Source organism: Synchiropus splendidus, chromosome 6, assembly GCF_027744825.2.
Source record: "Synchiropus splendidus isolate RoL2022-P1 chromosome 6, RoL_Sspl_1.0, whole genome shotgun sequence".
Classification (NCBI taxonomy): domain Eukaryota; kingdom Metazoa; phylum Chordata; class Actinopteri; order Syngnathiformes; family Callionymidae; genus Synchiropus; species Synchiropus splendidus.
The window spans coordinates 2,336,367-2,359,871 of NC_071339.1; the positions used below are offsets into that span (position 1 = coordinate 2,336,367).

Genomic DNA, 23,505 nt, shown 5'->3' on the forward strand with positions numbered 1-23,505 from the left:
AGTCCCTCTCACAAACTCAGATGTTTACGTCAATACAGAGGTTTTTGGACCTGCTCAGCATCCCTATCTCCAGTCCAGTTTGGTGGAGTCTAAATCTGTGGCGACAGGTTGAGGAAATTCACCGTGAACCTGGTTGGCTCCACTTCACCAGATACACACACACACACTCACACTCACACACATATATGCATATACATATATATATATATATATATGTATATATATATGTGTATATATATATATATAAATATATTCAGTCATTTCTTTATCTTGACCTCTGCTGCTGCCAACCTATTAAAGAGCAGAATACACATGCCAGCCTTAAGTGTGGTGAGCGGTGCAAGTTCCACAGCACTGCCCATCAAAAACTTGTCTCAAGCTTCCATAAAGTGCACTGCATCAGGGACCTGGCTCCAGTTTGAAATGATGATGGGCAGCTTGCTGAATGAGTGAAGACAGAATGTGGATTGAAATGTTCAGAGATGACGCTGCAGGGAACAGGTTGAAATGTTGCCACGCACTGTTTAGGACACAGCACAGAATCAAGGGCAGCAGCAAAACTGGATGATTCCGAGGTGGAGGATTCCTCCTCCCATTAAAAAGCTATGAGTTAGTTTTGTATACAAATGTTTAAAGTTTGGAACTTTACAGTTTCCTCCTGTCATCAGCGTCAGACATCCCATCAGTCACAGCCCTTCCGTCTGAGATGTGGATAACTGCAAGATTACACGTAAACAAACATGGCACTCGAGTTACAGCTGCGAACGTCCTTTCATGGAAGCCGGTGTGATGACAGTACAAGTAGGGCGTGATACTGCCATTAATAATGGGACATTTCGGGCGTCCATTTTTTCGTGTTTCGCAGTTCAGACGCCCTCCTAGCTAAAAGCCTGTTTATAAGGGTGAAGATAGTTTGACAACTGTCCACTGCACTAAATGTCCACACGACATCATCTCCAACACACCAACCCCAACCCATCCTCACTCCCACTGACGTTGGGAAAGTGGACTCTTGCGTCCCATGCTGACATCAGTGGCAGCCTTCGGTGTTGCATGTTGACGCATCGGTCCGTATGTCCCTGTGTGACCCAGATGTAATCGTCACACATCTGTTTCCAGCGGTAACTTTTTAGTCACAGGACTGTCCTTCCTGGGCCACTGCTGGATCTCATCATGTTACGTCTCATCTGTCATCAGATGTGAAACTGAAGCTCAGTGTGGGAAGGAATGTGAGGCTTCTCCAGTTTCAGACATTGTTGGGAGGCCACTCACCTCACCCTCTCCGCTCAGTGTTGACACCCAATCATGTCACAGGAGCCCCGCGACTTCTGCTGTTCATGGTAAATACTGACGGCGCTTGGGCCCGAGGGATGCGCCGCTTCACTGTGGGAACGCAGCCGAACATAACTCTGCAAACTTCAGCCCTTTCTCTTGTTCTCAGTGCTTAGTAAAGCGGATGGAGGAGGCTGAGAACCGAGTGACGTCACCGGCCGCAGCTCACATGGACGTGACGCAGTCAATTCGCTTGGTTTATTCCTCCTCTGAACGCACTTTCACGTTTACAGGGCATGAACTCCAGTCATTAACGCAGTCCGTGTGACCTCCCACCGCGCCCTTCTCATAATCCGCTTGTAATGTAATGCCCTTTGACCTCCACTTCTCTTCTGCTGATTGCTGGCTAAATTAGAAGCAACCGATTGGCGTATTAGTTAGTGGGACACAGAAACGGAGGAGCTCGCGGCACTGGAGCTCATCTGGCTGTCGCTGGAAGAGGAAACACTGGCTTTATAATGCGGAATACTACGGTCCACTTTGATGGAATGAGTCAGGACTCTCGTTGAGTCATTCACGCTGCAGCCACTCTGGGAGAACAGGCTCCAGCTGGAGATGAAGGGCACAAAGGCCTCGTGCCATTTTCTGTGGAGTGTGGTCCCAGCTGAGGCATCCCTGAGGACTGTAGTCCGCCACCTGGCCCCATAAGGTTTCCAGGATCTCAAATATTGACTTTAGGTGCTCGGACCATCATAGCTTTCACCTTTCGCCTTGCACCCATCTCCCAAGACCATGGAACAGTGAAGCCTGAGGGCCACATCTGGTCTCTTATATGAAGGTAACTAAGGTGCTGTTTACACTGAGACACAAATACAATTGTATCTGTGGATGAGCAGAGTGCAGGGCTTCCACGAATAACCCGATGGATTCAATGAGAGCCGCCATGCCTTCAGAAAATTGATCTCTTGGTTGACGATGAAATCTCACGTGATCTGTCATATGAAATGACTACGAAGATTGTCGAAGTAATTCTAAAGCTGCTGAAGAGCTGACAGCTCGCCCAAAAATGTTCATGACATGTGATCCATCTCAATGCGTAATGGAAACCTTCTGGTGCAAATCTGAGCATATTTTCCCTCTAGATCTTCCTCATATTTAACATACTTTTGCACTTTGTCAATCATTTCCCCATAATGTTCTTTTGACCTCAAAATTTTATTTTCCGCAAAATGATATTTTTTCCGGACACAAGGTTTTGCATACATGGCAAGGTTTCCTATCTTGCGCCTTCGCAGTCTTAAACATTTTCAGAAAGAAACAGCAGTAAGAAAGTGAGCCTTTTTTTCCTGTCTGCAGCTGCTTTGAGGGAATCCTCTTGTGGAAAGTCATGTAGATTTGTGGAGCCTCTTTTCACGGAATCTCTGTGTTGCTGTGTTGATCAGGAAAGCAGATGAGACTCAACTCATGAAACTCAAAGAACTAGCCACGAACTCCCTCTCTCTGTCTTTCTCCGTCACTCCAGAGTACCGTCTTTATTTTTCACAGTGTCACTTTCATCCCCTCTCACCTCATCTGTGTCACAGAAAACCTGCCAACAGACTTATCCACAAAGATAAGCAGCGGGGGGGCCCAGAACTTCGAGGGCATTTTTGCAGCCGGTTTCCATAATGTGAAAAGATTAGCGTGTTGAAGTGAATCTGTTATCATTTTTTAACTTGAATGAATTTGGTATATTACTGAATGAAATGATGGAGCCATACATACATTTAAACAACAGAATATTGTTTATTTGCCATCAGTTTGACAATAGCACAATAAATCACCATATATTCAAGTTTTTATATCACCTCATTTAAACTAAAGCTCTTTTAATGTCTTGAAAATATTTCAAGTCCATCCAGAGTGGTGGAAACCCGGGTCATTGTGTAGTGAAAAACCTCCCTGAACCAAAGCAAACAGATGCTTTTGTTTGCTTTGGTTCAGGGAGGATTCCTCCATGTTTGTTGTTGTTGTTCTCATCCTGGCTGCCACGTGTCTGCTGCATCAGTGGGATCAGTGGACCCTGTTGTCTGGAGAGCAAACTGTTCAATTAAATTAAATTAAAATTAAAAGATTAAATGCAATTAAAATATTTTAACGTGTACGATTAATGAATCACAATTAATGTGTTAAAGTCCCACTATATATATATATATATATATAGTTTCATTTGAGGTAGCTTTTACCCCAAATGATGTAACTAAGTGACTCTTCAACCTTCAAGAATCGTCCCTATCCTATATTTCACAACAGTGTCCCTAATCATCTACCGTGTCTAGCTTTGGGAAAGACATTTTCAGAAAGCATCCAGGTGCTCATGTTCTGACACAAAGTCACAGCCAGCGCATCGGTTCGTCACCACCTTCACACTTCCTGAAGGACACGTTGTGCGTGTAGCCGCAAGCGCACTCATCCATCTCCTTCTCGGATCTCAGCACAGCGAGTTCAGGAGGCCACAGGCTTCCTGGTTTGTCATGGCAGAACTGAAGGTCACTTGCCAAGGTCAGGCTGAGCTGCAGAGGAGATGGTGTCCATTTGACGGATGTTACACTTATTTGGCTTAAGATGCTGATTATGTTTTTGTCCTGTTGGTAGCAGTGATACACGTCAGAGATGTGATAAACCAACCGACTAAATGGCTACATCCTTCTGAGATCCACAAGCTAAGTAGCTGGGATTCGTTATTATGTCGACACTTGGCTGTACGACTGTACTTGCTTTGTGCTTGGAGGGATTTCCTTCTAATGAATTGTGTCATAGAACACACCTTTGGCAACGTGCGGCTCGGGGGCCACACACAGCCCTTTGTCTTCGTTCATTATGCCCCAATGGTGTCTTTTTTTATGTAAAATATATTTGCGAACATTTTGGTAACTTTTTTCCCATCTCTATTTTTAGCTTTGGCTTTAAAAAAAATCAGAACCTTTCAAATGCAACACAGTTTGCCGAGTATTTTTTTAAACTAACGTGAGGCGCTGGAGGAAGTGTTGAGGAAGCAGTACAGAATTCAGATGATGCTAGTGGTCAAGACAAGAGGAAACCATGGTAGAGGTTGGACATTAGGCGAAGCATCACAGGACATTATAACAATGAAAACACAATTCTTGAAGGTTTGAATTGCTCCATTGACAGTCCAGGGATACAGCCTCGAGCAGGGGTGGCCAACCAGTCAGAGGCTAAAGCCCCATTGTTTTCTGTGTTGCTGAACAGAGCCACATGCAACAAACATGTCAGGCTGTGAGGCTTCACCTGAACAGCTGGTCACCTGACTTAGCGGCAGGATAGCGGTTAAAGCACATCCCTGTGTGTCACAAGGTTGCTGGTTCACGTCCGGCATATGTCTCTCGTGCATGTCTTTTTAAAATTCATACATTTTACTGTGATCCTCCTCGAAATATCACGCAGTCTCATCTTCACTCCACTAAATTCAACAATGAATAATAGGTGAAACACATGCCAGTCCTTTAGTTTAGGGAATGACAAAGTGAAACGTGGAACTAAGTCATGTACATCGTGTTAATCGTGGATCTGACGATGCACCAAGTCTCAGGACCGTGACTCACATCGGCATTTAACATGCTCCAAGCCCCCCCAAGTCAAAGTCTTTGAACAATATTTTGACATTTTGCCGGAATAGCTCTCACTTTTTCGTCTTATTTGCGGTCTAAACAATCATCTCAATAGCAACTTGACTAAAATCGCAATCGCCAGTTCGGTGGCTCTTTTGGTGAAGAGCTGCATGAAACTGGGGAAAGAGCCGCATGTGGCTCGGAACCCGTGGGTCCTAGACCCTGAGCTAATGATCAGCTCACACCTGGCCATTGTAACTTCGTGAACTGCATAGTTACGAGTGATCTTTTAAAATACACCTTTTTAGAAAAGTGAGATGTTTCTTTGCTACTTCCGAGGTGGATTAGACCCGCTGGGTTCTCTGGCGACTGTGGAGCCGTCACAGTTTTCTCTGACCCCTTGATTCCTGTTGCCTGCCACTGTGCTGCCTAAATATTTAGCAGATGATGCCGATGTTTATTGAACTGCTGCCGTGATTGTGAGGAACTCTCGTAAGGTGATCACAACATTTATTGCTCCAACTGGCTTCTATCTACTTCCCTGGCACAGACCGCAGTTTCCACTTTGTTTATTGTAATGAATTCCCATCCATCGTCTCGCGCCACCAGTAAACCAAAACACAGGACCTTGGTTCCCACAGCCTGGGAACAGCATCATAGAGAGTGCTGGACAAAAGGTCTCTTCTCAGTGCACAAGATCAGCGTCTTCACAGGAAGATAACAATCACAGGAGGATCAGAGGCTCTGCTGTTCATTTGACAAGAATATTGCCCAGCGCCAGATCCGCTCCTTGATTGAGTGGGTTCGGTGAAAAGGACAGATCGGTTTCGAGAAAGTCAAGTAGTGAATCATTTCACACAGCCTGACACAGGGGATTGTTCGAGGGATTGTTTTACAGGCTAACAAGTAAGATGCGGTTCATCCAAATGTCAACAGTCGCTTTTTAGCTTCATATCTTTTATATGTAAACTTGCGGTGCATATATTAAATTGTGTTATGCTAGCATAAGTTTTCCTGGACGGCTGAGTCAGGGTTTCTACTGTGGACGTGTTTCGGATGTTTAAAATAAACCACCAGCTTTGATGCGTGGGGGGTGTTACTCACACGGATGTGTTCACGTGGATGTATAATAGTACAGACTTTACCTTTAAATACAAGTAGGAGCGGGTGGTACGTTGTGATAGTGGGCCATACTGCAGCCTCACGCCAAGAAGGCTAATGGCTGGGTTCAATCTTGAGTCCACCATGGGTTTGGAGCAAACTTGGCTCCTCTCTGTGTGGAATTTTTGACTTGAGTGTCTTATCAGTCGTTCTCTGAGGACTATGGTTTCCTGAGCTTATCGCTCATGTAGCTTGTCTAGCTTGTCCCTACCTAAGGGAATTAACTGAAAAAAACAAACCGTATCCAACGTTTATTGCTTCAACCTGCCGGTCAGCTTTTAGCTAGGAGGGCGTCTGCTAAACATGAAAAAATGGACGCCCGATTCGCGACCGTAGCTTGGATGCCGCCATATACCAGCACAATCTGGCAACCAAGCTACATTTTTACATGTTTTGCTGACGCCCTCCTAGCTAACAGCCTGCTGCTAGTTATCCCAGTATTCCACTACCAGAGGTGTCCCCAGTGCTTTCATTATAGAATGAGTTCAGACACATTTATGTGTGTTATGCTAACCGAGACTGAGATGGAGCAGCTCATTATCGCTAAGCTAGTGTTTAAGGACGCAACTGCGTGGTTAAGGGTCGTCCTGGGGTGTGGGACTGCGGTGAAATGAGTTTAACCAAGATCCGTTTCCTTGGGTCGAGGTCTCTACATGACGCAGTCACTCAAACCATTTGGCCCCAAATTTTACTGACAGAAGGAACTGTTGCACCGTGTTATTGCGCATGCACTGATTTGTGCATTTCTAAAGAATAAATAATACAATAATATTTAGAGAATAAACCGTGTTGAGGTTGAGATACTCGTGCGTCCGAGGGAGAAGGTTCAGTTTTCATTTATGCCATAATCACCCAGCCCTAAATCGGCATCTCTTCTTAACAACAAGAATTAAACATATGTTTTTGCACCCAAATCAAACCATCCAGTCAAAGTAATGTCACCATTGAATCTTATTTGTGGATTTCACTTTCTTGATATGTTATCACGGCAGTCTGAAGTCAGACAAGCCGAAGGGCAAGTGGAGTTTCTCGACCCCTCACTCGTGTTAGTGCCAGGCCACTGATCTTGTCAGCCTGTGAATTCAACAGGATCCTTGTAAAGTGCTCATGGAAACGGAAACGTCCTCTGTAGAATTGTGTGCTTCGTTCCGTCGATCCAGCATGACTTCCTGTTTTTAGTTCAGCAATTTTCAGTGATTTGTCTACCTCCATGTAGTTAAGAAAGACAAGTTGAGTGTTCTGAAACAGCCTTGTTCACTACCAACCCCAGTTGCTGCTGTGTCTCTGGAGAGGTGTGAGACAGCAGTGTGCGCTGTCATGTTTTTAGCTTCCTTAATACCCAACTCTTCACTTGTATTTTAGTGTATATTCTCTGTGCACAACTTTTTCAGCAACGTGGGATTTCTACTCCTCTAATGATGGATTATTTCATCTGTGTGTCGCACAGATAACAGGAATAATGTCTCCTTGCTTCATGTTTACAAGGGGAAAAGGCAGTATTGCATCGCATTGCAATTGTGGGATGAATGTGAGGACGTGATGCGGTACCTTGCACTCGGCAACAGCAGCATCTGAGCCCTGGTGGGGCGGTGTTTGGTGAATAAGTTATCATATATTGGTAACCATCAAACAAATGAAAGAATAAATGAATATATAGCTCGTGAAAGTGCAGTTTTGTCCGTCAGCATCTGCTTTACATTTCAGTGCTTATTACTATGAGCATATTTTTTAACCCACAGGGGGAGCTGTGCATATTAGCATGAATGATGCAAAGGTGTGAGTGAGTGTGAAGTGTGTCGATTCAGCCTTGTGATGCTTTGCTGGGGAGGAGCGGAGGCAGTGCATGTATAAATGATGAGATCTGAATGGAAGGCTTACATATAGAAGTGAGGCCTTTGAAACTTCCACAATGGATGGGATGAGTGAGGCGTCCATTCACTCAGCAGGCGGGATGACAGGAAACAGACGAGTTAATGATGAAACCTATTCAGTCTTTTCCACGTCTTCAGGATGAAGTGGAGGCAAAAGAGACGCAAAACTTTTTGTCCCGATCGGTTATTCATCACAGGCAACCAACAAACTGTACCTTCTCCAGGACTGGGTGGAAGGATATGAAATATTCACTCTGCCGCTTCCTGCGTCTGCTGGAGACAGTCTGGTAGCTAATTAATGGGATTGTTCATTCCTGTGTGGATGTTTTCAGACCCTGAGATGACTGGAGCGAAGAAGCAGGGAGCGAGGACAAGCTGTAATAACGTCAAGCCAAGCTGAATTGCTGCCTATCTACGATAGAGTCGCATCATTTCATTAAAAGCACCTGCTGTCTCTCACGTGTGAGGCATCGCACTTGACTCCAGATGTTTTCTCTGCTGCAGAAGCCTCCTAAAACGGTTCATATTTCATTCCCTTATTAATAAAATAGCTTCATCCCCGCTGACAAAAACTCTAAAACGCTCATCAAATTGCCTAAAGGTGGGAATATGCAGGTTTCTGTTTTTAAACTCGTCCTATGCCGAGGGACCAGGGAGAGTCACGTTTAAGTGTGTCTTTGAAGATGCAGAGATTAATTCTGTATTTTCTTTTTCCTTTGACGCAGCAGCTGCCACACTCAGGTGACAAAGTAAAGGGATTGAAATGTTTTTTGGAAGGTGAAGTGTGGTGTCTACTTTACACCTCTTCTGTCTGAGCTGTTCCATTTCAACCAAATGAAAGAGCAGAGGATTTGGGGTTTTGGTGGATGGACACCTCCCATTTTTTCTTGAGCAATTCCAACCAGTTCGTCATCCTGGTCCATCTCAGTTGAAAGAAGAGGAAGAGCTCCGCTTCAACCCTGTTGGACCCTCTCCCGAGTGGAGAGCTGTATCATGAGTGTCATGGGGTCTTCTAAGGTCACGAGCTGAAGTGATGAAATGACTAGTACAACGAAATGGAAATGTCTATTTCAATTAATCACAGTTTAATAGTATAAGAATATTTGCTCTTTTAATGTCTTTAAAATATTTGTATAAGAATTTCAAATACATCCAGAGTGATGGAAACCCTGGACACTGTGTAGCGAAAAACCTCCCTGAACCAAAACAAACAGATGCTTTTGTTTGCTTTGGTTCAGGGAGGATTCCTCCATGTTTGTTGTTGTTGTTCTCATCCTGGCTGCCACGTGTCTGCTGCATCAGTGGGATCAGTGGAGCAGGAACTCCTGTACTGACAAAGGTTCCCTGTTGTCTGGAGAGCACACTGTTCAATGAAATTAAATTAAAATTATGTTGTAATGAATTAATCGTAATTAACTAGTTCAAGTCCCAGCACTAATATATATATTAGGGATGCTCCGATCAGGGTTTTTGCTGCCGGTCACATGGATTGGCAATGAATTTGGTAATCAAAATGATGAGACCTTCTGAGTAAATGATGTGAAAGCATCAACCATTGAATCATTTTAATTCAGAAACGTTTTAAAATACCTCTTCAAGCAGGCAAGCAATAGAAAAACCTCACAGAATGCAGCAACTATTCTGTCAAAAGGACAATTGAAATACATTTAATTCGATGTGAGACGTCACAGTTTGGTGAGTCTCTTGAGACTTTGCTATGTCCGTGAAGTATTTACATACTGGCCACTTGTAGCAGGACTCCGAGACAAAGAGCGCTGCTTTTGTGAAATTTCCACTCCGGACGTTTTCAAAAGTTTCAGTTTAAGGTGACTGACCAACGCTGCACCCGTCTCCAAATAGCAACGGGTCGTTTCTGTCTTTGCATAAACAACACCTGAGAAAGGCTGCTCATCTAGCTTGGTGAAATTAATGATTATTTCTTGGACAATTGGCGGGTGTTGCTAAGCGTCAGCTGTACTAACAGCCTGCTGCTGAGGAACCAGCGGTCCTCCTTTCATGAGCCAGAAAACTCTCCATGATCCGTCAAGTGCTGGAGCTTTAAATGGCGTGTTTAATATGAAGGTTAATTTGAAGGACCTAGAAATGCCATGTCATTTATTGTGAAGAACTAGAGGAGGTTTGGGAGGAGACGTAAGTTTGGACCCCTCGGCTGAGACTGCTGCCCCCTCAACCTGGATCTGGACCAGAGGTGTTCCAACCTGGAGGTTGGAACACCTCTGGGTTTGATGTTCCCCCTGTGCTTACATGGCTCTGGTCACATAGCCCTGTGTCTGTAGGTGTGAGTGAGTCTTACACAGCACGTCCCCTGCTGGTGACTTGCCCAAGGTGTCTCGTAACTGAAGGCCAATATGATGGATGAGACAGTCGAGCAAGAGACATTACTGCTACTTTCTTCAACCTAGAAACTAGCGATGGGAAAATATTGTCTGTCCCTGTGAGAAAAGATTTTGGGTGCAATGTAAGGTCAGCGGATGAATTGAAAGTGTCCAGAAAGGAGACTGTGTGAATGCACTGAATGACCATTTGTTGTTTCTTACACGGTCTCACAGTACAAGATGACAATCTCAGGATTCAAATTGTGAATCTGCCTGTTGTCCTGTAGCATCCAGACACTTCCAGGTGGAAACTTGAGTCTGCACGAGTAGCGGGAGCTCTTTGAGTGTGGAGGGGCAGGAGAGATTTGGGATATCCCGATGCGACGGATAAGGGGCCGGAGAGAGCTGGAACAAAACATCTACACATAATGATGACTTGCTTTATCGGGCAGAATCATCAGGCCTGCATCAACTGTCAGTTAAGATGATACTTTTTCAATAACCAGTCTGCTCCAACGTGACCCACATGCTTCCAGCTGCTCCTCTGACAACATTCTACAGCGTCACCACCACACTCTTTGCAGACATTAGGGATCAATTAAAGCTAGAACAAATCTACCTCACGGCTGCAGCATGGATCCAGTCCGGGTTATCGATGGTGTTGATGTTAATATCAATGCTTGGCTCTCCTGAGTGTGATTATACAAGAGTGCCAGTATTTACTAATGTAGGTCATATCTGAGTTTCCATCCATCACACGTCTCTCCTGAGGGACACGCGCCGTGGCGGCTATTTCAGGAAGCGTCCGCAGAGAATAAACAATCATTTGCCTCACATATTATTTACTGTCTGGCTGCTGAAGAAGGAGGAGACTTCCTCCAGTCTACCCCGGCCAGGTCGCACCCAGGCCTGTCTGCTGTCAGGCCTCATCTCCTCAAGCTCCGGCATATGCAGAGAAGCCCGCACCTGTCAGGACTGATTACAGCTTACGTGCGCTGATTGAAACGGGAGAATAATCCCACTCTCCACACGCCGGGGACGGAGCTTCTTCCCTGACCTTGTATTGGATTTCACACTGACTCCAGGACAGCTATAATGAGGGTGGCCCACTGACTCACCCACAACTTAATCCCTGATATTTTGATCAGACCTTATTACACTCTTATTACACGCTCATCTGAGTGAGTGGGTTGCTCCCAGTGCTCAGATGGGTCCATCATGGAGCAGGGCACCTTTCGTAACGTGATCTCTCATCTCAGCATGGTTTTATCAGCGACATAAAATAAATGTATTACAAAGAGATATTTAGCCTCAAAAATGCCACTCCAGCCGTATTCACTCAGAATTATGTATCAGGCCTTAGAATGTGTCCGGAGCATTTCATTTTATGATGATTTTAATGTTTGGAGTTAGTAGTTTTTTACAACAAAAATGGTGGTATTTGTATGTACTTGATGCAGCACAAAGAATGTATTATGTAAAACTACCATCAAGTTACAACACAGTGTTGTAAAGTAATTGTCCAGCTCTCCCCAGCGCTGACTACAAATCACTGTCATCAGCAAACATCACGATTCATTGAGACTCTTCCTAACCTCATCCATCATTGTGTCCATCGCCCCAGAAAAGTTGATTTATGATGCATTTTTAGCTGCTCCTGAAGTGGGATTAGATTAGAGTAGAAGTCAGCTGCACGAAAACCTTTAACAAATTGGTAAATTAAAGCCGTTAAAATTACAAAATTGCAATGACTGCAAAGTTATTGACAGCAATCGTTGATACGTTGACAAGCCTCATTTTTGGAGAACTAAGTACCTTTATTTACTGATCTATTGCAGCTCGTATTTACAGCTAGAACCATATTAGTGGTTTGTTTCAAAACGTGGCCTTGCAAAGTCATCTGAGCTGTTGATCTGATCATAGATTTTAATCCTGAACAAATCCATTTGTGAATTCCAGCCCCTTAAATGGCTTTGTTGTGTCCTCATATCTACTATCCAAAGAGTAACCTCTCTTTTGTCTGCCCACCGACTCCAGATCCTGGCTATTATCTCCATCCTTTTCATCGTGCTCTCGACGATCGCCTTGTCTCTGAACACGCTTCCAGAGCTGCAGGACACCGATGAGTTTGGTCACGTCACGGACAACCCGCAGCTGGCGCACGTGGAGGCTGTGTGCATCGCTTGGTTCACCATGGAGTACCTGCTCCGCTTCCTCTCCTCGCCCAACAAATGGAAGTTCTTCAAGGGCCCCCTGAACGTAATCGACCTGTTGGCCATCCTGCCCTACTACGTCACAATATTCCTGACAGAGTCCAACAAGAGCGTGTTGCAGTTCCAGAACGTCCGGCGTGTGGTGCAGATATTTCGGATCATGCGGATCCTTCGTATCTTGAAGCTTGCACGACATTCTACAGGACTGCAGTCTTTGGGCTTCACCCTGAGACGGAGCTACAATGAGCTGGGGCTGCTGATTCTTTTCTTGGCCATGGGGATCATGATCTTCTCCAGCTTGGTGTTCTTCGCTGAGAAGGACGAAGAGGACACCAAGTTTAAGAGCATCCCGGCGTCTTTCTGGTGGGCTACAATAACAATGACGACAGTAGGCTACGGAGATATCTATCCAAAAACGCTGCTGGGTAAAATAGTGGGGGGGTTGTGCTGCATTGCTGGGGTGCTGGTGATAGCGCTGCCTATTCCTATTATTGTTAATAACTTTTCAGAGTTCTACAAGGAGCAAAAAAGGCAGGAAAAGGCCATAAAGAGAAGAGAAGCTCTGGAGCGGGCAAAGAGAAATGGTAGCATCGTCTCCATGAACATGAAAGATACATTTGGCCGCGGCATAGAGCTCGCCGACATCTTTGTAGACAAGGAAAAGACGCACGATAACCATGTGTCCCCCTCTCTGCACAAGGTTGAGCCCCAAATGACCGTGGCAGGGAGTCCTGACACTCCTGCCAAGAACCTTGACTGGGGAACCCAAGAGCAGGCCAAACCTTCCCTGAGTCCACAGCGTCTGAGCGCACAGAGGCTGGAGGAGATGTACAACACCATGGCCAAGCCGCTCCCAAGTCTTGGCAGTCAGGAGAGGGGTGAGCCTCCAAAGCCATTCAGGAACAGAGAAATGGGAAACGTTCTGGCTGAGGCGGCGACGGACATCAGAAGCATGTCCAGCATCGACAGCTTCATCAGTTGTGCGACAGACTTCCCCGACAGCTCTCGCTTTTCTCAAAGCCCCATCAGCAATATGAAAGGAAGGGTCAGCACCAACCCCAGCCTGGAGCCCACCTTGGAGAATGAGCACGAAGGTTCTCAGGGCTCAAACACACCCGTGACGAGGCAGGGCAACAAGCACGGCCTGTATTCCGTCAGTCCCAGAGCCATGCGCTTTAACAGCTACTCCCTCAAGGGAAACCTTAGAGACAAGGAGGATTCGGGGGCGGCAGCCATGTCAGACAACTCAACCATCCACAGTCCCGAGATGTCTGTGTACACGACTGCCAGCGCCAGGACGCCCAGCAAGACCCAAGAGAACCTACTGCCAAGCATCTTCACATTCCACGACGCGACCATCAACAAGTTCATCGATGCCGACACGGATGAGGACGAGCATCTGCACGATGGTTCCGGCCAGAATCCCTCTCAGAGACTCTTGGAAAAGGTCAGTCCTCGGTTTGGACATCACTCCAGGTTTCCAGGACCCAACCACATGGAAGGCGTCCAGAGAAAGAAAGGCAGTAGCATGTTGCCCTTGGACACACAGGAGAACCACATGGCTCAGGGACTACAGCCACTTCAGGGAGACGGTCGTTTCTAATCAAACCTTAACTTGCACGCGCACGGACAGAGGGGCGTCGGAGGAGCTTGACAAGACGGACGCCATGATGGACACTGAGTACCGTGGGAGGCACGACGGCTTTTTGTTGAATAAGGTGCGTTAGCTTCTAGTCACTGGGAACGCTGACGTTTATTAGCATATAGCGTTCCAGCTAGCTAAAATGTACAACATGTCAATTATATAAGCCATCTCAGTTTGGAACATATCTAAAAGTCGTTTCAGTAGCAACGTCTGTGGACGGTCGTGTCTCGCTGTCGGAGATTGAAAAGATTGGTTGCTAAGTTAAATACTAGGGTTGTAATGTTCATCCACACTGTCGCGATGACTGGCCTTTGTTTTACGTCTCTGTGAGCGGAAGTGGAGAGAGGGAAAGTGTGTGCAATAACAGAGTGCATATTTATTCTTATGTTCTTGTTCTCAGACAGAACCAAGCGGTAATGTCTGTTTCCGTCAGCCATGATGTTTTTACTGCACATGATGTATTTAGATATGAAGACAACTGTGACGTGGCATCGGATACGTCTTTCCTCATTGTTCCTGTCCTGCCTGACTGCTGGCACCTTACAAGACACCAGTCCTTGCCACGCATGTGGGGGAGACCACAGGGCCCGGGCCCGATGAAAAGAGATTACTGTTGTTTAGCTGTAGCTGTCTGAAGGCGTCGCTGAGATTCTGAGGATCATTTGTCACAGAGGTCGAATGTAGGTGTGGGACTGAGCAGCTGTTTGATCCATAGGGTCCATAGAATGAAAGTTTAACAGGCGCAAAGTTTCCTTGACGGTCTTCTTGTCCGTTTAAAACCTTTAGACACACACACTTGCGAGACGAAAGGACTCAAGCGACCAGACACAAAATCCAAAATGTAACATTAAAAAATATATATATTATTATTATTATTCTGTTGAAAAGACTTGCCGCCCTCAGGCCACTTTTACACTTCAACAGAGCTGCAGTGGTCAAGGTCGGACGGGCAGTTCAATTCTGATAGGGGCAGCATTACATGACTGCCACCATGGCGGGGCGCTGTTTGACCAAGTCTGTTAGAAAAGAGTCCTGGCGTCTTTCCCAATGGTAGAACACAACCAAAAATTGTCTATATAATTTATGTATTTAACATTTTCTATATGAATCAATAAATACGTGAGAAAGCAAATATGTATACGGAAAAAATCTATTATATTTGAATTATTATTATATTGAAGTTAAGGATGCTAATGATGACTTTTGAATTGAGTTCGTTTTCCATTGATCTTCTGGGGGCCAGATACGCACAGGCAGGGCCACGAAAGACTCAACTCAAGACCTGCTGTGTATGCTACAGTACACGATGCACTCGATACCTCAACACTAATAAATCAAAAGATAATTGTATGAAATTTATGTTTCGCAGGCATCAGTGATGTCTTGCAAAATGCTCATTTTATATTTCACATGACTTTGTGTCTTCAAAATCCTGCAAATCTCATTCGGCTTTGTTTGATTTTCCTTCGTGTGTGTCCTCGTCCCTGTATGTGTGTTCAGACTGACAAGTGCGTAACAATTTTCAAACCTCATGGTAAACATTCATGTCTGACCTGAGCTAAGATAATAACGTATGTATTCAACATTTTGAAGTTTGGAGGCAAGTCTCACGTGCCTGGGCACAGAACAGATCCTCTGGTGAGAGCGGCCTTTACTCTATTTCATGTTGAGCATTGTGATGATACTTTTATTTATGAAATGCAAGTCAGTTGGTGAGCAGGGGTGACAGGGTTAGAAGTGTCAGTCCAGCTGGTGGTATTTATCCATGCAAGTGTTGGTGCATGCAACCCTGCCCTGCCACGAGTATCTCATGCTAGTTCAGAATGGTTCATGCGGTTTCGATTTCACGACGTCTCCATTTGTCAGAATGGGACTCCAGGTGAGAAAACAGGGGGGTCATTTTCGCTTGGTTCTGTGTGTCTCCATATGTAGCCAGGGACCGGAGATTTGGGTTCGTCGCCTGACTGTTTTGTAGAAGTGTGCGCATTGTACATAACAAACAGAACATGGCAACGTTGATATTTATTGTAGAGAACCGAAAATGATTTATATTTGTAAGCTGTTTTCTAAAGGAGTGAACTCTCTGCTAGTTTATTGTGCTCACCTCATAGTTTGGCATATTATACCAACTGTATTTATTGTGGTTGGTGATTGTTGGGGTTCCCCGTGTTTCCATTATTTGCTGTTATCTCCAATTTAATATTGTATTTCTTTGTGCAATTTAACGAACCAAAGACAGTTTGACCTCCTTTACCTCTGATGATAATGACCTTTTTTAATTCACTCACCATGAGCAGCTGCTGAAGGAAGGAGATCTTGCAGAACTGCTCAGACACAGAAGACGTCCCCCTGCTGTGTCCTCTCACGTACCTCATACAACCCATCAGTGCACTGCATGTGCTTTACTCCCACGACAACAACGACAACAGATAAATCTCGTGCTATAGCTAGAAGCTAACTAGCGTTAGCCGCTAACTGCATAGCAACGCTGCCTCCCACCGGCCCGAATGAAGTCGTCCAACCGACACAAATCGGAGAATATTGTATCGTCTGCCTTTGATTATTAAAGACACACTGAATTTGAATAGAAAGAAATATAACATATACGTTTTAAGACATACGTTTACACAAAACTGAGTTCGCTCTTATTTTAAGATAGTTTTTTTTAAACAGTCACTTTACACCAGGGGTCTGAGAACGATCCTCCAAAAGGGGCGCAGGTTCTGTAGGAGACCGAAACAAGAAGTCATCCACTGCGACCCGACTGTGGCTCAGCTAGAGAGCCCTGCTTCACAGCTCCATCTGCTTGGATCCTTCTTCACCAGAGAACAGAACTGAGGACCAAACTTAGACCTTTCCAACTTGAAATTTCCTTTGTTTGTCAGATTCCATCGCACTGTCTTTTTCCAACAAGTTTGATTTTTGCTCAACGTTATTTGACGAGTTCTGTGGCGGTGGGAAACTGGGTTTGTTGTTTTCCTTCGCAGCATTTGGGACAGAATGTTTGATTTCATGGCTCTACAATATTTAACACCTCTTGAAACATGTTTGTCTGTTCAGTTGTAACATTAAAAGTTCTTCTCAAAATATGGCTCATAAAAATCTTGCATTTTTTTATGTCCACTTCCAACTGGTTGCTCGTGGGTTTTTAATGTTCCAGGGTCAAGAAACCGCCTGGATTATTTGGATCAAATCACCTTTCATGTCAAAAACCAATGAAGCTAACGCAGGCCAGGAGGATCCGAAGCGATGAGAGTGAACATCACTGTTTCCATGGTGATGGTTGACAGCTCTGATGTTTGAAGAGGCTTGTTTGTGAAGATGTGGTAATTAAACACTCTGAAAAGACATTTATTACTGCTGCCACTCTTCGATATCAAGTCCTCATAAGCGGCTTTGCGTCACGAGTTAAGGCAAGAGTTCGAGGAAGCGGTGCTGTCGGACATCATCGCTGGTCCATAAATCAAGGAGGCTGCGTCACTCGACTGACTCCAACTAGAGCAGACAGAGTCCGTCAGAGGCCTCGGACTATAAGAGGCTGTTGCCTTCTGCTGCCACGGAGGAGTGAGGGTGAAATGTGACCAGCAGATGTGCAGCGGAGCTGTCAGCCAAAACACTATTGACATCCTGTGAAGTACAGCAGAGAAGACTCACTGCTGAGCGTCTCCTCCTCCTCCTCCTCGCCTGGTGTTGGAGGACGACGGCCCTGTCAGCTGCTGGTGAGCCGAGACGACGGCCGGGGAGTGGTGGTTCCTTTTAAGGATCATTTTTAGAGCCTGGAATTCCAAGCGCCTTGGTGGTTGGATGGTGTCATGGAGTTGTGAGAAACAAACTTTGCGAGAGAGAAACATTGCAGCGTACAGACGGTGCTGAGGACGAATGAAGGTCAAGCAGATATGATACACGGATGGAACCTCACGCACACAAATCACACTCTATGATAAACTGCAAGAACAAATACATTTTTTTAATATTTACATATTTATCTTCATTCTTGTCGGGAGGTTTCATCACAATTATCAACATTTGGCCGACAGACTCACATTTCACAGCAACAGTTTGTTTGGCTTCCGGAAAAATGGAGCCGAATTCACACGTTTTGAACAAGAATCCACCATCTTGCTATCATTGACTGTTATTTTTTGATAGAAAATCCAGTGAACCACACGTCGCAACTTCCTCACCTGCCATCTTACTAGTGCCACAGAGTTTTTACTAATAGGATATGAAGCACGGCACCAGCTTGCCAATGTGATGATGTACTTGTACTACAAATGGTAGTGATGGGCTGGTGAGGCTTCATGAAGCAGTCTACTCATTTTCTGAACCCACTAGGTGGCGCTATATGCTATAGAACCACTGGATGTGAACGACCAATTTTGTAGAACCTCACATCATGTTTAAACCAAGAGCGCCCCCCACTGAGCTCTGACAATGAGGACAGTGTTTCATGAAGCCTCATGAACACATCACTAACAAATGGGATGTGACCTTGACCTTTTGTGGAGCACAACCATCGATACCCACTGCCTACAAAGGACCAGGGCGCTCTGCAACAAACAACAGACAGACTGGTGCGCACATAAGAACATGTCTAATGGAATATATTATGTACTACAACCACTGTTGTGGTTGGTAAACAATGAAAGGTAGGAAGTGGAATGTCTCCAGAAGAACGTTCTGCCAGGCCAATGGTTTTCAGCAAGAGATTCCCACTAACCACAGTCCTGAGTAGCAAAGCTCTGCAACTACGCGTTATTACAGTGGAAAAGAGAAGCGGCAGCCGCATCTATTTTGTTCCCAGTTTTAGCCATAGACTGAATGTTCTGTAATATTATGTAATTACATGGTATTTACATGACGCTCCGCCACTTCCTTTTTAATGAAATTGATAGTTATCACTGCCACGTGCTGCTGAACATTGATAACTTGGAGAAAGAGCAAGAGCAAAGTACTCTTGTGAATTGAACTGCATTTCCGTCACAGACCCGTGAGGCAGAGAATGTCAGGTACAACACTGACCTCTAGTGTCCACTTTGGCCTATCACTCGAGCTCACGCTGATGGTGTAATAACACACACGCAGCAGCAAGTAAAAGGAATAAATTGGATAAAAGTGAGATCTATTGATTGTGGGGAGTAAAGAACCAGAGGCAGGACCTAAAGTGAGGCCGGTAGGTGACGTGTCTCCTGACAGATAATGCAGAACATCGGCAGGCAGCCACCAAGAATTAGATTTCAGGGTTGATCCCAGAGTTTTCGAGGGTGGTTCTGAAGAAACAGCCACTCAGTCTCCTCTAAACTGAGGGTCCATCAGTCGCTACCCCATTTGTTCCGTCGTCGCCAGAGAAAAACCATGGAGTTCACGACCCATCCAGGAGCTGCTCCTAGTATTGGCCCACTGGCAGTAGACCTCAGTATTCCCCCAGAAGAGCTGGAGGAACAATATACAGCCTCCTCCAAAACTCCTCCGGTGAGATATTTATGTCACATCAAGGTGTGTGTCTCCTGTCTGACTTCAGGTATCATCAGTGGAAGAAGAAATACAACGATAAAATGTGTCACTAAAGTCATCATCCAACAGGTTTTGGAACCCGGGGAGACTCCTGAACGTGGTGAGTCTGATCTCAAACTTCATTCAGAGGCAGCACATCACATTATCGGCATCACATCTCACAACCAAACGTTCATCTTCTAGCCCACTGCCATGACAGAGAGCAGCGTTTCACCTGGTAAACTAAGAGTAAACAAGCTGTTGTGGACAGCTACATGTGGGATTGGCGCACACGTGCTGGTTATCACCTTAACATTTTACCCTGATTTGGATAATCCAGCTCACATAACGGATCAGGAATAACTTTCTGTAACACTTGCAAAGAATGTCTTCGCTGGAGGTGGAAGGAATTCCGCCGGGTGGGAACGGAGCGTTTTGGGTCTGGTCCTGGTCCCGGTCGAACAGGTCTTACATAAAAGTCAGTCCAGGATTTAGGAATCGTGAGACAGAAAAGCTGCTTTGAAAGACCCAAACTCAGCTGACAGAGAATGTGAAAGCTTGCGTTGAAACCTGGACCCCACAGGCTGGGACCAGGGGGGTGTGGTGTGTGTAGTATGAAACCACTGAAGGAAACATCCGTAACTTTGAAAAGGCCCTCTTATAAAATATAGAAACATGAGAAGACTTCAGGCACCACGTGGATCCAAGTTGATGTCGTCAACAGTTAAACATGACAAGGTCATGATGAAGTCGGTGGGGAGATTCAGGGGCGTTCAGATGTCCAGACTTCCGACGTCCACTGTAAACTGCATCTCTGGTTTATTTTTTATTCCATATTTCAATATTTTTGACAAATTTTTTGGCAAATGACAAAGCTCATTGAAATGGCTATTATATCAAGATATGAGGCCAGCGACATAATATAGAAGATTTATTAATAAAAAATAATAATAAATAGAAAGACATTTTAAAAAGAGAAAAAGATGTTTTAAAGAAATAATTACAGAAAAGAAAAACACTCCTCAAACAACCAAATCCCATGATGCACACACAACAGTTTCAACTCTTACATCTGTAACAGGTGTTTTTGGTTTGAGAGGAATTTTCCCAATGACGTGGTTGGATTAAATCAATGAAATTTGACATAACTGAAGCGCTTTTGGATTATTTTTTTTATATTCAATTCATACTGAATAACTTTTATAACTTTTTATGGTTCCGCTACAAGCTCCGTCGTAATAATCCGCGGTCCGTGTGTTCACGGGACGCTCTTCCATTGGCGCGCTCTGTCCTAATCCGGCTCACTGGAGTTACATAAACGCCGCTCCCGTCCCGAGGCAGCGCAACGCCGTCAGATGAGGGCGGGAGGGCGCGTGTGGATGGACCATCATGATCGTCGTCGTGGACCTGCTGCTGATGCTCATCGACTTCACCTGCTCCATCCTGAGCGCCGTGCTGCAGACCTTCCTGCGGCCGCGGCTCAAGAGCGTGGACGGCGAGCTGTGCCTGATCACGGGGGCCGGGGGCGCGCTGGGCCGCCTCTTTGCCTTGGAGTTCGCCAAGGAGGGCGCGCGTCTGGTCCTGTGGGACTGCGACACCCGCGCCAATGAGACCACCGCCCAGCAGGCGCGCGACCTCGGGGTCCAGGTGCACGCCTTCACGGTGGACCTGACGCGCCGGGAGAGCATCTACCAGGCGGCGGAGAGAGTGAGGTCGGAGGTCGGCGAGGTCACCATCCTGGTCAACAACGCCGGAGTGGTGGCGGGCAGGAGGCTGCTGGACTGTCCCGACGAGCTCCTGGAAAGGACCCTGCTGGTCAACTGCCACGCGCTTTTCTGGGTGAGACCTGAGCGGAGACACATTCGCGAGCCAGCGCATCGGGTTACGTAAGCGGGCCCCACTCAGGTCCGCGGCCAGTGAGGTGTGAAGATGCGAGGACAAAACGTCGAAGAGCGTGACCTTACGTAACCCCGCTGACACTTCCGTAACTGTCTTTTAGAGAGAGAGAGAAAAAAACAGCAGTACAAATGAACGAGTACAAGTTTACTAAAGCCACTAGAACTCGGTGTTGAAATGGGCTTGACTTACAAACAAAAGCGTCTGCTTAAATGACCGATGACTTGTTGCTCTGACACGGACAGATGACGAAGGCCTTCCTGCCTCACATGAAGACCAGGAACCACGGCCACATCGTGACGGTGGCGAGCGCGCTGGGTCTCTTCAGCACCGCCTGCGTGGAGGTGAGGCCCGTCTCTCTCGCGAGCCTGACCGCTTCATCGCCTCTCATCTGCGCAGGATTACTGCGCCAGTAAGTTCGGAGCCGTCGGCTTCCACGAGTCACTGACGCACGAGCTGCTGGCGGAAAACCTGGACGGCATCAAGACCACCTTGGTGTGTCCGTACATCGTGGACACCGGGATGTTCGCCGGCTGCGAGATCAGGTTGAAACGCACAGCCGCGCCTCCTCCAGTCCTGACGTCCACCGTCAGTCACGCACACATTCCATCAGTTACTCAACAGGAAAACGCGATCCCACACCCTCCTCTCCCACTAGAAGCGCGCAGGTCCCACAGAAACAATCCTCAACTCTCCTACTTCAAAACACACACACACACTTCCCACTACAAATCCACACTTGAAAACACTCGGGCAGCTACACACTGGTGCGGGTTTTTGTTCCCAAGAAACACGCGCACATGACTGACCAATCAGGTGTCCCCACCTGCCCAAAACGGCACCCACCGTGGCCCGGTTTGAGACCCCTGTCTTGTAGACTCCTCAGTAGTGACGGGCGATGAGGCTTCATGAAGCACTTCACTCATTTTCCCAGCCCACTAGATGGCGCTATCTGCTTTAGAATCAGTGGATTTGACTTTCAATGGAAGCTCACATCTATTTTAAACCAAGAGCGCCCCCCACTGAGTTCTGGAAATGAGGATACTGTTTCATGAAGCCTTGTGAATGGATCACTACTCTTCAGTACATGGGAGGTTTGACATGAAAACACCTGTGCAAATACACGTCCACATCCATTCAATGAGTGAGCGCTGTCAGGAGGTGCAGAGTCACATGAGTCTTCTTTCTGTTAAATCGCACCAATTGTGTCTCAGTTGTTTGAATCCAGTGTGTGTGTGTTTCACGCTCTGCCACCAGGAAGGAGCTCCGGAGTTTGATCCCGCCCCTTGAGCCGCTGTACACGGTCCAGCAGTCCATGAGAGCCATTCTAGCGGAGCAGCAGATGATCTGCATCCCCCGGCTCATGTACATTCCTTTCGTGACGCGAGCGTGAGTATCCACCAGCTACTGACTTGGAAGTCGGGCCGGCTCACACACACACACGTCTCATTCACAGGCTCCTGCCGTGGGACGCCAACGTGGCCACCTATCGCTTCATGGGCGGAGACAAGTGCATGCTGCCCTTCATCAAGAACGTGGAACAGAAAACCTCCAACGGACACGTCCAGTCGTCCTGATGGGAGTTGGGGACCAGCTCAGAAGCCAAAGGGTCCTGGGTCTGCTGTCTGAAGGGACGCGACTCAGCTGTAGGCGCGGACTTGCATGACTCGTATGAAGCCTTCAGATGTGCGGCTATGACATTTTATTAAAAATATTGATATGAAATCATGACTTCTGGGAGGGGACGTGTGTGTTAAGGAGATAGTGGTGTCTTCAGAGGTCCACAGGGAGGGGAGGCTCATTTCCAGTGGAGCCTGGCCTCCTACTTCACAGGAGTTTGCCCTGATACACCCTAAACTCATGACAGGCTGATGAGGCTTCATGAAGCGGTTCACTCATTTCAGAGCCCACTAGATGGTGCTACCTGCTCTAGACTCAGTGGATTTTCAATGGAACCTCACATCTCTAAAGCCAGAGCACCCCTCCCCCCAGTGAGCTATGACAATGAGG

At 46.2% G+C, this 23,505-nt stretch overlaps 2 protein-coding genes across 3 annotated transcripts in view; both read left to right on the forward strand.

Moving 5' to 3' along the window:
• LOC128760579 (potassium voltage-gated channel subfamily B member 1-like) overlaps positions 1-17,149 on the forward strand; it is a 40,223-nt gene extending 23,074 nt beyond the window's left edge. For both annotated transcript variants that reach the window (XM_053868071.1, XM_053868072.1), the window contains one exon: positions 12,286-17,149. In XM_053868071.1, the coding sequence (XP_053724046.1) occupies positions 12,286-14,064 (1,779 nt within the window). In that variant the 3' untranslated portion in view covers positions 14,065-17,149. The remainder of the gene's footprint in view (positions 1-12,285) is intronic.
• Positions 17,150-20,951: 3,802 nt separating this feature from the next.
• On the forward strand, positions 20,952-23,388 carry LOC128760580 (retinol dehydrogenase 10-B-like). Its single transcript, XM_053868073.1, has 5 exons — positions 20,952-21,438; positions 21,741-21,839; positions 21,895-22,040; positions 22,753-22,884; positions 22,952-23,388. Exons 1-5 carry the CDS (start codon positions 20,989-20,991, stop codon positions 23,070-23,072), a joined length of 948 nt encoding a protein of 315 aa, XP_053724048.1. The 5' UTR covers positions 20,952-20,988; the 3' UTR covers positions 23,073-23,388.
• Positions 23,389-23,505: the final 117 nt, after the last annotated feature.

Bases quoted from the DNA above. Each gene is read 5' to 3' on its own strand.
- LOC128760580 (XM_053868073.1), top strand. From the start codon at position 20,989: ATGATCGTCGTCGTGGACCTGCTGCTGATGCTCATCGACTTCACCTGC. The intron at 21,439-21,740 runs GTGAGACCTGAG...TGACACGGACAG, and splicing joins ACTGCCACGCGCTTTTCTGG to ATGACGAAGGCCTTCCTGCC. The intron at 22,041-22,752 runs GTTGAAACGCAC...CTCTGCCACCAG, and splicing joins TTCGCCGGCTGCGAGATCAG to GAAGGAGCTCCGGAGTTTGA.